This window comes from Channa argus, chromosome 18 (assembly GCF_033026475.1).
Source record: "Channa argus isolate prfri chromosome 18, Channa argus male v1.0, whole genome shotgun sequence".
Lineage (NCBI taxonomy): Eukaryota > Metazoa > Chordata > Actinopteri > Anabantiformes > Channidae > Channa > Channa argus.
Genome location: NC_090214.1, coordinates 14,732,020 through 14,748,791, shown reverse-complemented (window position 1 = coordinate 14,748,791; position 16,772 = coordinate 14,732,020). Strand labels below are relative to the sequence as shown.

Sequence of the window (16,772 nt, the reverse complement as noted above, 5' to 3'; positions counted from 1 at the left end):
AGCACAGAAAAAACAGATAGACTACTAACTTGGCTCAGCCTAAAGTGCTGAGGGAGCCCTGCAATGACAGAAAATTAAAAAAAAAACATACTGCATATCATGTTTTGAATATGAAACCCCATACAGCTCTTACATAGTCAAGCTAAACATTATTCCAGTGCTCTATTCAGCTATTATTCCTACATTCCTTCTAGTACTCATTTAGCCAAGGGATCGAGGCTGAACTCAGTCTAAAATCTCTCATCCTTTCTCATCCATCTCTTCATCCATCTACTCACTTGTGTCCCCGGTTATCCTTCCTTTATCACTATCACCCCTGAAACAACAGTCATCCATCTCTCTGTCTCTTGGCCCTCACACCATGGGCTGTGAAATCTTCAATTTATCTTTTGTCCCCTTGTTTTGCCATCACTTCTCCTCTCAGCTAGCCTCCCATACTTCCATCTACCCATCCATCCATCCATCCAACCATCAACCTATGGATGTGTGTGTGAGTGTGTGAGTGTGTGAGTGTGTGAGTGTGTGAGTGTGTGAGTGTGTGAGTGTGTGAGTGAGTGAGTGAGTGAGTGAGTGAGTGAGTGAGTGAGTGAGTGAGAGAGAAGGAGGTTGTTGGAAGGAAGGAGAAGGAAGGGGAGTGAAAGGCAGGAAAATGCAAGTGTGGGCAGCAGCCATAAAGTAGAACAGAAAGGAGGAACAGAGGGACACTGAGTGATAACCAGTGATAGAGATAACACGAGCAAAACAGAATGGAAAGTGATGCAAGATGGGGATTGGAGAAGGGTATTTGAAAAAAACAGCAAGGTAAGAGTGAGAAAAAAAGTATAGATGTAAGGAGGAGATGCAGCAGTAGACAGAAGAGACAAAGAGGAGGGAAAAAGAACCGTCTACAATGAGTTCTGTCCTACATTCACAAAGGCTGTGTTAAATCATGCTTTGCTAAGCAGCGCACAATTTCTCTTACACGCACACATTGTATCATACTCTGACCTGCAACCCACTGATTCACAGTCTAAACTAAGACAAAAATGCTTAAAACATTAGCTATAAAGTCAGAAGAGGCTTTCAAATAAATTTGGTTATAATCTACCGTTAAAAAAAATATATATATATACTGACATTCACAGAGAGGCTGAAACAGACACCGAGCAGAGAAAAACTAAACTGCTACACTCAGGGCAGGTTCTCCGTTCCAGTTCAGAATCGTTAAATCCAGAATTTAACACTTCAGCCTCCAATGTGAGTGACTGAAGCAGACATTAAAGGGGGTTTGGTACAGCAGTGAACACATATGGTTACAAAGCTGTGAGAGAGGAAACCCTGCCACGTTTCTCTCTGTAGATGCTTTCAAAGGCTGTCAGTTTAACAGTCTCATCTGCATACGAAACTGTGAGAAAATAAATCCCCCTGTAGCTTCATTAATTGCACGGAGTGTTTGTGTTCTACTCTGTTTGTTTCCTTCATTTTGCTCTACATATGGACCATGATTAAAAAGAAAGATCTATTTCTAACTAATGTTTAACTAATGGCAAAAATTTGCATATCACACATCATCATCATCCTGTAATGCAAAACACTCTGAAACTCATTAAGATGAAAATTAAACCTTCTGCAATCCTGAAACTTTCCATTACTCCAACAGGGCAGGAAAAAAAACAGGCCATGGGGCAAACTGTCAGCTTCTTGGAATATTTGGTGCTGGGGTGAAACTTTATTTCAGTGTGTTCACAATGACTCCCTCACAGCCCTTTATGAATAGGAGTACAAAGAAAATGCTGTTTTTTAAGCTCAGTCTACTCTAGAAATGACTTTGTCCACCATTCATTTTGGAAATTAAGAAATGGGGAATAAAAAGGCTTCTTTTCTTTGCTCTTACTTTTAATATGGCACATTTGCATGTGCTCAATATGCAGATGATTAAGTGATAACATTCAAATTTTAGCTCTTTCAACCATTCTTGTTAAATGAAGTTCTGAGTTTTAGTTCATAGTTTGAAAATATGCACAAATTTTGACTAATGTCAAAATACCAACAGAGGTGTTGTTGATCATCATATATACACAGTTCAGAAAAAGCTCTCAGGTATTTCTGCTGAACGCCACAATGATTTTTTTTAGCCTTGTCAGCAGTAGATCTGTAGCAGTCTGGGTGACTGCACAGTCTGTAACAGTATGACTGCAGGCAGACCAGTGTCCTACTGACAGCTATTTCCTAATGATCTCCCTACAGAGACTCCCATGTCTGACAAAGTGAAGCTAAAGCTGTAGAGAGGGTTTGTTGCTGAGCTATGTTTTATCATTTGATTATAATGACCTGATCATAGCTGCTGGTTCTAAAAGTTGAACCTGTAATGTTGGAACTTCTGCAGGCAGAGTTTGATGAATTCAATGGAAAATCAGATATATGAAATGCTCCCTGAAACCCTTGCTGCCATGCACACAGTTTACCACCCTCCCCTTAAGTCCAAGCCAGTCTGTCATTGACGTTATCATACTGAACAGATTCTGTGACAAGAATACTAGTCTATCTGGTGCATTAAGTCATGGCAGTTTAAAGTGCAAACTGACATTCTTGCTTTCAGAATAGCTGAAACAGCATAACACTTGTTTATACAATGAGGTTTACACATCAGATTTACAGATTTATTATACACTGTCACACATACCTGTGCAAATTATTAAATCAAAAACCGTCATTCATCGCTTGCGACTTACACTCGATCGCTATATTGTGTACAGAGATGAAACACTCAAGCTACTAAATAATCACACATTTGAATTTGCTCGTCCACAGTTTCCTACTGCCACTACAACTATTTTCTGGACATTTTCAAAAATTTCACCATGCCACTTAGAGCTGCTCTCGGTTGCACAAGTAAAGTCTAGAGAAAATTGAGTAATTTAAAGACAGCACAGAGGAAGATTGGAGAGGAATGAAAGAGAGAAAAATAGAGAGGCCCATGGTGCCCGTGGAAATGGCAGTTAAGGTTGGAGGTGGGAAGGTTTTGGGCTTGAGCCGGTGCAGAAAAGAGGCTGTACCAGAGCAGCAAAGTGCTGCAGGGCTCGGGGGAATACCCTGCACTCAGCCTGGGAAAAATGCACACAGACACGCACACAAACACTCTTTGTAAAAGTATTAACAGATCCATGCAAACACTCCAGTACACAATACTAAAAACAAACATGTGCAAGTGTATTAAAACAATGATGAATATAGCAATCCCCCTCCCCCCCCAAAAAATAGGAATCCCCCCCATAATGGTGCACCAAATATTATACTTTCCCCACTCACCTTGACAGGATCCATTGAGTTCCTCAAACCCGGGCTGGCAAACACACTTCCCGATAGGAACCAGCCATTCTCCCTCGGTGCTGCAATGCATCCTGGGAGGCTCATATAAAGGAATGGAGTTATTGACGCAGAAGCCCACCACTTCCACCAGCTGTGAGGCCTCTGAACCTGGGATGGTGTCTGGGAATTCAGCCAGACTCTTCACTAGAAAGGGGCAGCGTTTGTAGAAAACACGCACTGAGACTAAAGCGATGCAAGCCCCCAAATCCTGGAAAGCCAGGTAGAAGCCTTTGTGGGTCAATGGACCTAAATCTCGGACTTCAGTGTTGAGCTTCATCACACGGTCCCCCAGGTCCAGTTCGGTGAAGCTCTCATCAGCTGCTATTGTGTCAATTTTGATGTATCTGCTCTCCTTCATCACTCTGTCTTCCTCCTCCGTCATCCCTGTTCCATCTCTCATCTCTCCATTCTCCATATCATCCTCGTCTCCATCTGTTTCATAGTAATACATGTTAAACGTCTCCTTGCAAGTCCCAACCCCCCCAGGCAGGCTGTTGCAGTCTCTCAGGGTGAACTTGAGCTCAATGAAGACCCGCTGGGCACCCTCAGTCAGGATCCAATTGGTGTGAAGCCAGTTGTTCTGGTTCTGTTCCATCACCCTGCACACTTGGTAGGTGTGGATGGGTGCATAGTCCTCATCAACCTCACCAATTTCTTCCCACTGATGCATAGAGAAATAAAAGGAGTTAATCGATGGCAGAAGGAAAATTTTCTAATTTGCCCAATATATAGAGTTAAATACATTTATAATAATATCTTCGTGTTAAAACAGAAATCTATTTTTGTTTTTTCAAACATAAAAGTGAATTGTATAATTGGTTGGAAGTGGTAATAAATACTATATAGGTTCTGTGGTGATAATTAAAGTTTTTACACAAGAAAAAATTAAGCTCTGTCTCTGAGGCAGATCATTGCTCCTCCAAAAGAAAAACTAAACATTCTATACATTTTAAAGCACAAAAAATAGAGGAGAGGAAAACAATGGACTATTCAGATGTACACTATGCTGCTACCGTAAGTCCCTAATTTAATCAAACATCTATGGAAAGAGCAGAAGCTCACAGATGGGAAAAGGCCCATTAAAACAATCTGCTCCGGAAGAGCGGGCGTGACCAAGTCCCATTAAGAGTTGAACTAAGTGCTTGATTGCAGTGGTTAATTTCCATTATTTTACATACAGAGTTACAGTAGGTAGCTTTGCCGAGCAGCTCCCTGAGGTCAAGCATCTGTAGCGGGTCAGTATCTACACTGAGGGGTCAAAAGATGATTAAAGGAGAAAATGTACGTGCTTTATGTTTTAGCATGTCCTTTGGGGTTTTCTACAAATCACTGTGTAATTGTACTTCTTCGAGCTTTCAATAGCTATTTTAAATAAATAATATAATACATTAAACTTTTTGAGAAGTTTAGATGGGAAATGTCTTCTTGATGAAGACATGTAAATGTGCAGACATGTAATTGTGCAAAGTTGACCAGTGTTATTTAGAGTCACAAGCACGGGTTTAGTATTTTACCAAATAATAGTACACAGTACAAAAAGATCAGTCAGTGAAACCCTACTTTTAAAACGGTACAATTTATTTACTCTTCATCAGAGTTGATAGACATTTAACATTTGAGAACTTTGGCTCCTATTGTAATAAGGGTTCTGTAGAAAAACATGGCTTTATGGCTCCACCAAAGAAAATTTGAAAAATGTAGTTTCTGCTATCATTGTCAAAACTCAGGTATCATATCTGTACTACTAATGAAAAAAATAACCAGGGAATTAACCAGATCTACAAATAACAGAGAACCATGAAATATATGAAAGAGCTACAGCAATGCATATGTGAAAGATTTAAATTATGAAATCTTGAGGATGGGGTGTCTGTGTGTGTGTGCATGTGTCTCCATGACAGAATAATCCTCAACCCTTCCACCTCATATCATCCTGCAACACACAAAAACGAATAAGATGGTGGTATAGGAATTTTAAGAAGTTATAAGAAGAAGGGTGGAGCTCTTGTCAGCAAAAATTTTGAACAGAAAGAAAACATGCACTTCTAGATGTGTTAATCCGTGCATACTGTTCTGTATAGTTAACTATAAAGTGTGCATATGTATTCATTCATGCCTGTGTGTGCATATATGTAAATGATTGTGTTTAAGCGTGTGTGTGTATGTCAGAGAGCAGCATTAATTCCCTCTGCAGGTCTCCTGGGACGTGGCTATTATCTGCATCACTACCACTCTCTCATGGCTAATACAGGCGCTTCATCATGTCACCATAATATGGCCAGAGGGACCAGGCTATGATTTGGTGTTATAGCTTAATAGCCCACATTAATCAATCCTTGCTGTTGTGTACAACCTTCTTTGTCTTTTCTCGCTCTTCTCTCTGTCCTGTTCTCCATCTGTCTTTTTTTTTATTCATCTCTGCTTCAGTCTGTTTGTTTCCTTTCTGCTTATTATCATTCCGTTTCTGAAACATTTGTGAATTAATGCAGGCGCCGGGAAGTGATATTAGACAATGTGTGTGCACATGCTAATATGGTTAAGGAGAGGAAATGGAGGACATTATGCATGTTGTTAATTTAAATAAAAAAATATGTTTTTAGGGTTAATGTTTGATGCACAAGACAAATTAAGACTAAGGGTAGGGTTAATTAAATGCATCCTCACAAGTAGATGCTCAATGCAAACATATCTTTGTGTGCTGTGCATGTCCCTATCTCTCCCAGACTCCAGCCAAGTCAGTCCCAGTGCAGACATTAAGCTTCTTACTGGTTTGATCACACAGATCCACCAGCCTGCCCTGAGCTTTACATAGCTTAACATGACCTTCTCTCGGTTTGCTTAGAACCAAATGGGATCAGTATCTGTGTATAAAGCATGGCTACGGTTGTTGCCACTGGAAGTCCTCTGCAGTGCACTCATGGTACTCACTAGCACTGCAGAATCAGGACCACCCATGTTGATATGTACCATGCACTGAAAGAAGACCTTTTAGAACCTAATTACTCTGCAAATTAATTTGTGAAAAATCTATTCGTGTGTATTTATCATTTCTTAGTGATTCTGGAAAGTTTAAAAATGTGATATTGTAATCTTCACTGCACCTCACGGTTCAAAGAAATGACACAGCCTGTTTTTAACAGGTCGCTTCATCTACAAACACAATCCTTTCGGCTTATCCCGTGAGTTCTGGGTCGCCAGTACCTCCCTTAAAAAAAGTATCTGCTTAGCTTGGCACTCCTTTAATGATACTTTCATGTGAACAAAAAGCAAACAGATTGATAGTTTTGGCTCCCAATGGTTTTAAATGGTCCCAATAATCAGGACCTCATTGCCTTTCATGCAATGATCACCTCCCTCTCACCTCGACATCCTCTCATCTCCACTCTCCACTTGTTTTCTCCCTGCACTGAAATGTCCCTATAGGCATCCTTCTAGCTTCTCATTAGTGTGTTTGTTTTGTTGACTGTGTGTGTGTGTGTGTGTGTGTGTGTGTGTGTGTGTGTGTGTGTGTGCGCTACATCCGTCAGTGGATCCCCTGAGGCTCCACTGAGTGTCCTCCTGGTTGTAAGTCTAAAAAGCTGTCTCCAACTTACTATTACTGCGCATTAGCACCAACCATCCTTCTCAGTCCTTTGCTATACAATAACGCACTTTATCCCATTTCCCCATTTGATTACTCGTCCAACTTGTGGCACATTGATAACCCATTTCTTCCTCCACCCTCATCATTCTAATATTTTTGAACACATGTCCTGCCATTTTATTTCATCCATGTCTATCATAATTTTTCCTCTGTGTCCTGTATTCTTCCTTTATTTATCCAATTTCATGTTTAACCCAGAAACACTGTTCGACCGCTTTCCCCACTTTTCACCTGCATCTCCTGACTTCTTCTTTGTCCTTGTGCCTGAATTGTGCCACTCTCCCGTTCTTACACTTCCAGTTATTGTCTTATTTTCTCTTTCTTTTACTCTCTTCTGTCTCCTTAACCTCAACCTCATCTTCCCTCCTTCACAGGTGTAATGAGCCAAGAGATAAAAAGGGGATTTGTTGTAGAGCATAAGAGCTGCAGCACAAGAAATCTCAAAGCAAACACTGGTTGAACTGTTCAAACAGTCGCCTCCTTCCTCATTAGGGGCCGACAGTTTAGAGCCCTGACACACCAAGCCAACTGTTAGCTGTCACTGAGCCATCATTAAGCTTCTGTGCCCAACTACAGCACAATTTTAGCATTACATTCAGCACCTTTGATGCTGGCTTGCCCATATCTTTGGTCAACTGAGCAAGCTGAATCAGAGAGTCAGTCGAAGTGAGCTCTCTATTTTAGTGTAGTTTCACCTTATTTTTAGTTTCACATTTTTTCTCTCTTGTGCAATCAAAAGAACATGGCCTAAGTAAAGCTACATGTTTAGCTGATTGCCTTACATCAGTATCAGAGCGGTGGTTTGTTAGCTGTTGAGTGTGAAAGACAGACAGCTGGTGAACAGATTTGTCAGAATTTCTCATTTGCACTGTCAAGCACAATACAGCATCATTGTTTACGCTCTTCATATGAAAGAAGAGACTGTATCATTACAGGCTGCTAGGTTGATATACAGACACTGTTAGACTTTTTTTTTTTGCTGAGTTGTATAATTTTGTAAAAAAATAAATACATTTAATGCACTTGTCCAAACTAAACAGTCTTTCAATAACATAATATGTACTTGAATGTAACTGAAGAAGTCTTTCACAAATATCAAACACAAATCATCACCAATCCTACTTTATGGTTTTCTTCTTTAGGCAGATATCAACAACAGGCCTTAATTTATAGAAAATTATTACAACATAGAATTACAGTCCTAATATAATACAAAGCAAAGCAAAAACTTTGCAGTGCTGGTTGCAACTTGGTGTCAGACATATTTCTAGCTTGTATTCTAAACATCTCTCTGGCCCATTTTTATCAATCTGGGTAGCGAGCATCAGATAACCCAACAAGTTTGAAAATGGTTTGTTTTATTTTGGCTTCTTTGAGCAATGCTTGTTTCGCTGTTTTCTACTAGCATTGTTCTCTTACACCAGCTCAGACCATCGTCTATGATAGATACTGGCTATGCATGTGCTGCAGTCTCTGTTTTCTTTTGATTAAAATTAAGGGAGAAGAATTGGGGTGACACTAGGTGACTAAAGGTTTTGAACAATCAGCCTTTGTCGGTGCTTGGTGTTGTCAGGGGCTTTACAAGCCCACTGGCTGTAGCCAACATGATATACCAATGTTCTAATAAGGACAGACCAGAAAGATTAATGGATTTTCAGGCTAATGGGTAATAAATGGCATCCATAATAAATGGTATTAGAGACAGCTGGATTTAAGAGCAAAATAATACACACTGTGAGATCTGTGTGTTTAATGGCACCTTTCTCCACAACTTTTCGTATTTTCTTCGTGTCCCTTTACGGTGCTTGAAGGTGCAGCTGATGAAAAGAATCTACCAAATGGCACATAATGGGTAGTCCAACCAATCCAAGACTAAGCACTCCTCCACAGCAATGGGAACAAGAGGCAAGGTAGAATATTAGATAGTAAGCAAGGAACCCAAATTCCTCCATGTTTTATCCATATCTTAATTTTATGTCCCGTTTTTGTTCAAAACTGCACTGCAAACATACAAATTTTCATTTGCCAACTAAAATTCCAGTTTTGACATTTTGAAAACCAGCTTTGTGATTCATAAATTTTCATAGATTTTCAGTAGTATCATCACATGCTAATTGACGGCATGAATTCTGTGTACAACTGCTTTTCTTTGTTCCTTTGTCTCAACCCTTAATCGTTTGGCTTCCAATCTGCTGCTGTCAGACATTGGAAAGAAACAAAATAATTCTAGGTTTTATGTGCTTCAAAATGCCACATATGCCCTTAACTCTTTTTTCCCTTCTCCTTTTTCCAATTCCTCAAAGTCTTGACTTGACGTCCCCATATGGCTTCTTTCTCCCTGCCCTCAGCAGTGATTTTTGAGCTCCTGTACTTCAAAACAGACTGACACAGAGGATTCGTATTATTGAGGTCTTTCTTTGTCCAACGGAGGCCACCACTGACTGTCGGCAATTCTCCATTTCTCTAAACTGTGATCATCTCCGGCTCCGTCTCATATGGCACCTACCTCCACACTGGCGCATTAAGCTGCCAGGGGGCCTCAAGGCAAAAAAGTACTTTGGTCCGCTGCTAGCTATGTTGTCTTCAAGTCAGACTTCCAAAACAGAGCACTTTTGAATGTGCTTTTTTGAGGAAAGGAGATGTCTAATCTCTAAAAACTCTTTAGTTAGAAGAGATGGTTGATGATAGCTACATTTTGATTGTTAAAACCCTTATTTTACACACCTACAGTATGTCCATATTCTCTTAGATAAATTGCTTTCTTTAAGAACTTTCGAAGCACAAGGAAGGTTTGGATGCTAAAAGCACATGGGGACAGGGAGAAGATTCAACCACAAGCAGATAAAAAGAACAAAAAGAAAACTGAGATGAGAAGTTAAATAAATGTTGGGGTGGGGGGGGGGGGGGGTGGGGGGGTAAGGATGGATGGGAGGCAGAGCGATGCCAGAAAAAAAAAGAAGTGAAGATTGAGAGGAGGGGTGATGATGGTGAAGATGGCAGGAGGAGAAACAAGGGACAAAGCAAACCTTCTGGAAGATGAGAGTTTAAAAAAAACTTCTGCACTTGTTTAACATCACATTTAGCCATGGATGATTGCTCCTGCCAAGTGTGAATGTTCGTTTATGTGTGTAGAGAATGTGTGAGAATATGCCGCAGACTGCAGACCGCTGTCATAAAAATAGCGAACATGATAAGGACTGCCAACATGGATAACGTCTGTTAGTTAAATCGCCAAACAGGGAATGGACCATTTACTTTGCCTGACGTGCTTGTCAATCCCATGCCAGAAAAGAAGTTAAATACAGAGGAGGACATCCTTAATCACCTTAAACTAGAGCTGAATAAAAGCATAATAGCTAATAAGAGAGCACGCCATTATAAGATCCATCACATTGTCTTATCACATATTTAATTGTCTCTCCTTCTTCCCTGAATGCATTTATTTATGCAGTCACACTGTCAAAGCCACACACCATAATCAAATCTTCATTAATATGATTGTGCATACGGCTGCTTTTGTCAGCACTATCTCTCCCATCTACATAGAGCCACAGAGTGGGTCGTGATTTGAATACCCAGAATGGAGAAAGTGCTATGGTCAGCAGTATTGGTCCGGTGTGTACAGCTGCATATTTGCCAACAGGAGTTGTGGCTATATGAGAGATATTCCATGTGGAGCAAATGGATGCACAAATGAATTCCTGTTTAAACCAACCACAGCACTATCATCCCCCATGAGGATGGAGAATTATTGTTTTGTTTTGTTTTTGCCTTGAAATTGTACAATACCCCATTCCTTTTTTATTAAAATAAACTATATAGTGCTAGTAAGTCGTTCTCTAATTAGCCATCATCCTGGGAATACTTGGAAATGGGAATTCAATTCCTGGCTTGAGAGTAATATACTTACTGGTGACTTTTCAATATTTTATTCATGAATTCAATTTACTCTGATAATGAATGGAGAGTTCCTGGAAATGAAATGACCTTCAACCTTGATAAAAACATAAAATAGCTGCATTTCAGAGTGAAAGCATAAAGTTTAATGTGTGTTTTCATTATTCTTGAGAAAGTAAGTAAACTACTTAAACCACATAAACCATGCTTAAACCCCACAGCTGCTCATTCCTTTTAAATGATCCATAGTTTATTTTGAGATGATTCTTTGGGTATCACATCACCATAGCTAACTGGGTTTACCAAGGATACAAAGATGTATGAAATAGAGCATCGTTATGATATAATACTTTTAAAACAACAGATCTAAACTCCTCTATGCAAGAAGAGAAACCACATGCTCCAAGTAGACATCCACATAATAAAATACACTAAGATTATTGTCAATTTCAAGATTAATTACAACAGCTGTAATTAAATGTACTTTTCTTTTTTTTTTAATAATCCAGAGATGCATATATCTTGACATAGGTTTTACTCACCCCATTCTTAGGGTAGGCCACCCATCCCAGGTCTCCAATCACTGAGCGAGAATCCAGCAGGTTTACTGTTAAAGATTAGAAACAACCATAAGAACTGACAAGACAACCAATCAATATTTAAAGAAACAACATGACTGAAAAATGTGCTTCTTCTTTCTGAATCATAGCTTCTAACGGACTCTTCATGTTGTGGACTCATGGTGGAGATTTTGCTGTTCACAAATCTGGCCAGGCTAAAACCGTTTATACATATTGAGCTACTGAAAGCTAAAAATAACTTGTCAAAATAGCCTGGACTGTTGTGCAAAGACCAGAAGCCATTACCCATTCACAGTTTAGTGCAAATGCACTTTTGTGCATCTCATTCACCAACACTTGCAGGTTCACTTTATACACATGTTCAAACAACTTACGGTCTGTAGACCAGCTCTATGCTAAAATTAATCCATTAAATGCTGTTTCTTAGCTTTTCAGCTGAAAGCTATAAAGGTTTCCATATTCTCGTCTTAACCAATAACAGTGTAGACATGTGGGTTCTGGCATATATGACGTGACCAGTGTCCAACTGTTTTGGATAAATTCGGGATGATTTACAAAAGTCAGGGCGGTGAATGTTTTCAAGCTGCAAATGTCTCGTTGGACAGCAACAAATTGTGGGTCTGGTTTGCAATTGGAATAAAATTTGACAGGATAATTGGCATAGATTAATGCTAATATACATTGTGCTTAGTCTAAAGCTAATTCAGCTTAAAGCCAGTTCATATTAATGTCGATTATGACAAAAGGTAACTCTAAAGCATGTTACTTGAAGTGAAAACTAAACTTTACATACAGTGAATACAGTTAATAATTGAAGTGAACATACGCGCTTTCTATTATGTAATATGTACGCTGCCATAAATGTAACACAATATTTCGTAAGGCCAGAGTCCAGCTCTCATTATCACATCTTTGATAACGTTTGTCTCATTGTGCATGTGACACAGTAAGTATTCAAACAATAAAAGCGAAAGTCCCAATAATCGGTCCATTGTTATAGCACCACAGCTTTTTAATGGGAGCCCATCAAGACATACTGTAGACATTTTAAGCTCAGTGGTAATATCTGTTACATGTCAGCTTGTCTTAAGCAGTGCACACATTGTGCATTTTTATTAATTGTGTACGTTGTGTTAACCTGCAGTACACAGCTCAACCGATCCCTGGTTAGTTTAGCCCACCGAAACTAACGCAACACAGTGTCAAAAAGAGAGAAAGACAGTATTTTTATGTTATGCTACTACGAATAAAGTCTACGAAGAAACTAAAACAAATTTAGACTAAAAATAAAACTTTGTATTAGTATTATTTTAATTTCTTTTCTCTCTTTCTTCCCAAAGGTTTAATAGTTCATTGCAGATAAGCCAGTTTGGTAAAAACAAGTAAGAATCTTGCTGATTAACCTTTGAAAGGTTGCTAGATAGTAAAGTTAAATATTTTCAAATTGATACAGTTTGGAGCTATGATCTACAGAGGTTTCCAAGTGTAACAGATACATTATACAATAGCCCATATGTAAAACATAAATCAATCTTAATATGTAATGTTATGAATATTAATTATATCCTAAACCAGCTGTTGAATACAACAGTCACATGCTCTGTGATAAGCAGTGTTATAAAACAGCCGATCCTTATATCAACCCAGCACCAGTGCGTTAACACACATAGACATCTGCAGTTAGAAACTAGAGTAAGCAAAAACACATATGAAGCAAGAGCTAGTTCAGTTCACAGACACACTCATGCTGTAACACCTCCCAGCACACACACACACACCCTAGTCTTACTGTCTCCGCTGCTCTGCAGAGAGTAATAAAAAATGTCCTTAGGAGGTGATTAGACAACTAATTAGGCCATAAAGAAGAGATAAGTGATGCTGAACTAGATCGTAAGGGATACGTTACCTCTTTCACGCTCTAAAGATCAAACCACCTAACAAGTTAGAGTGTGGCTGCTACAATGATTTACAGAACTTCTTATTAAAAGTCATCACCAGTGAATGAATTAAGTGATTTAACGTCTACTAGTGACATTACTTCAAGGATGCTCAAAGAATTTAAACAAGAGTGAGTGGGTCTTTAGCATCGGAAATGTTGCTAAAATTCTCTTTGAAACGTCTACTGAATATTTGATCTGAGAGGAACAAGACAAGATGGGTGTAAGTGCCTGCCTGACCTCAGGGATCAATACAATTTTGTCAGAAACAAGTGGCTAAAGTATAAAATGTGGTTTCCTCAAAACATTTGCCTTTTTAGTTTATGAACATTTATGTGTACAGTTAAGTTTAGATGGCACACAAAATCATGGTCCTCATTTATTCAACATTATTAAAAGGAAAAAGTAAAATTATAGGTTTTACACCTCCTACTGTGGTGGGTCACCCCACCTCATCCTCATTAGTGATACATTAATTTCAACTGTAAAATTTAGACAACAACCATCTCTAAAACAAATTCAATAATGGTATGTTGATCAAACTGAAAAAATAAAATAGGAAAGGATTAGCCCCGGCAGAGGAAATTAATCCAAAATGTGTATCATTCATTAGTAGCTGGGCCACAGGAAAACTGTCCCCACTGGTAGGAAAATGTTAATATAATAAAAGAGGCATTAGGATCTTTATGTGTTCATTCTTTTTTTCTTTCAATTAGTTACTATTCAGAGTGCAAGAGAAAGATGAACTACAGCTTTGAATGAGGTGAATTCTCAGTGTAATGTGAGGACACATTATACTGCAGAAAGTAAGCAGGACCCCAGCCTAATGGGATGGTCCTCTCATAGAAGACAAAAATTGAGATGGGCAAGTGGCCAAAATCCCTAAAGCTGTCTAAAGCACGTTGAAAAATGGTTTAATCTTACTCTTTCAATTACAATAAATTACCCCAATGAGAGAATAGTGGCTATTTTAATTACCGGCATCACTCTCCTCTCCAATTACGCATGCGGATCATTCACTGCAATTCAAGAAACAAGCCAAATTAATCGAAAATTCGTGATGAACTGCAGCCTCTGGCAGATGCTTCATGAGAGGCAACAGTCTTACTGTGTATTTTGTTAAGTAGAAGTTTAAGAAATTAGAAACAGTTTTAACAATATTCTACTGCAGATTACACAAGTGACAGACTTGATAAATGACAAAGTGTGAAAGAGTCACAGCCTGATGCTTTAAAGCACTTATCTTTAACAAGAACGTAGTTTGACAAAGTAGTAATTTTAGCAGTACATCCATGGTGGTAACCTTTTGAGTCATTAATAGATTTTTAGTACACTTTAGTAAAAAGTTAAACACTCTTTGGTGGATTTTTTAGATTTCACACCAGTATAAAAAAATGCACACTATCCCATGAAATACAATGAGACAAGTTGAACATCAAGCCCCTAATGTGGTGATGTGATATAAAGGACACTGATACAAATGTGTAACCTATCCAAAGTGAACTTTATGTTAAGGTCGCTTTTCAGCCCCTTTAGGATCCTTTGGTGTCCCAGGGCCACACATTGGGAACCACTTTTGTAAATCTAAATTTTAACCAAATAAATCTGCCAAGTAAAGAATGAGCAGGTTGATGAATGTTCTCTCTTTCCCGGATAATGCTGTCTAATAGCCCTAAACAATGGCATTCATCTTGAGCTATTAAAATGCTGCTCAGTCTGCAGACAATAGCGTGGGAACAATATTTGACACACCATTTTTTCTTTTATTGTACACACACCTTGCAAATGCTCATATTGGGCTTTTAGTAGCTGGGAATGCAGGTGTGCGCTAGTTCAGTTTAGACCAAAGCACATTAGAGATCAATTGCAGGCATATGGAAATAAATGCACCAAATTATAAGTGGTGCAAAGCGAAACTAATAATATGTTAAATAAAATAATAATAGTACTACTAGGGACCAATTAACTGGTTGCACGCTGGCAGGATTCAGAGATTAAACCCAATGTCAGATACTAAATCTAAAATAAGACCTACAAACTCCCATGTTTGTGGGCTCAGAAGAAACAAAAACTATGGTTAAATAAAACTTAGAACCCAGTCACATAGATGCGAGTACCAGTTCCCTTTTAGGTCAGTGTCAGCTTCGTAGACTGAGCCAACGCTCCCCAGGAAAATGTTTTCAGATTAATTCACTGATTTTTTTGGTTTTTTTTTTTTTCGCAGCGGCACCGTGCGTCTGCCAGCACTGCCAAGACCTCAAAGGACTGGTTATCTGTCCATGTTCTGTCCAAAGGTCCTTTTTTATTCCGGTGTTTTCGGAACACACAGACATTACAAGTCATGGTGGGGGGCAGAGCTGTCATAAAGATCATCTGCTTAAATTAATTTTATGCGTTATTTAATTTACTGTCAAAAGGAGACGAAACCCCCAAAACCCTTCTAAAGGAGCCACAGATAGCTACACGTACTGCGGATCTTTAACCGTTCAGCCCCCATGCGTGTAGTAACCAGCAGTGCCATTAACCCCAAGGTCTTTCTGGGTCCGCTTTACCTTCATTTACGGGGATACACCACGCTCCAAGCACTGCCAGACTCCAAACCCACGTCCATGCCACCAGCCGAATGCCACAACTCCACCAGCGAGATTGCATGGCGCATCCAAGAACAGAAGCAGTAACAGGAGGAAGATTTTCCCTAAACAGCAGCAGTTTCTGTCAGAATAAAGCGGGATGCCCTAATGAAACCATCTGTGCCATCGGAGACGTGGGAAGTCATGATATGCGGCGGGAGGCTACAGGAAGGTGCTGAGCTGTGTGCGCTCCGGCTTTGGAGAGGCGGGGAGCGCGCCGATAGGGGGGGGCGGAGTGAAGCCAAAAGTCTCTCCAATCACAGACTCTCCACAGGTGAACTCCGCTGGTGCTGGACTCGTTACTCTAGATGTTAATAGATTACTCTTCACTAGTTACCACTTCCAAGTCAAACGTCATTTGCTCCCTTTCCTGTTTCATTGCTGCACGAGTGGGACAGAATAAGTGGATGTGTGATGCACAGACAGGGACTCATGCTTGTTACCATATGCTTAGGTATTAAAAACCACTGTAATTTTACATTTTTACTGCTTTCTTCTTCACACCCCCAGAATGAACTCTGGAATGGGGGAATTAATGTTTTGACCTTTGACTATTTAATGAATGTGGCAGGAGGGGCTTTTATGATCATAATGATTATGATCACCAGAATAACCAGTGAGATAAGATTAGAAGAGATTAACCAAATTATGACAATACCACCTGTTGCAAAAGTGATCGGTCAGTTACGCACCTTATTATTATTAGGAGTGCAATTAAGAAATTATGAGTGATGTT

The 16,772-nt window shown here is 39.4% G+C and overlaps 1 protein-coding gene across 1 annotated transcript in view; it reads right to left on the bottom strand.

The window, feature by feature from the left end:
- The window catches only part of LOC137103933 (ephrin type-A receptor 5), a 54,386-nt gene extending 37,933 nt beyond the window's left edge, over positions 1-16,453 (bottom strand). The window contains exons 1-3 of the mRNA XM_067484693.1: positions 15,959-16,453; positions 11,431-11,495; positions 3,289-4,009 (exon numbers count right to left, since the gene is read on the bottom strand). Coding sequence (XP_067340794.1) covers positions 3,289-4,009; positions 11,431-11,495; positions 15,959-16,058 — 886 coding nt within the window. The 5' untranslated portion in view covers positions 16,059-16,453. The remainder of the gene's footprint in view (positions 1-3,288; positions 4,010-11,430; positions 11,496-15,958) is intronic.
- Between the last annotated feature and the right edge of the window lie 319 nt (positions 16,454-16,772).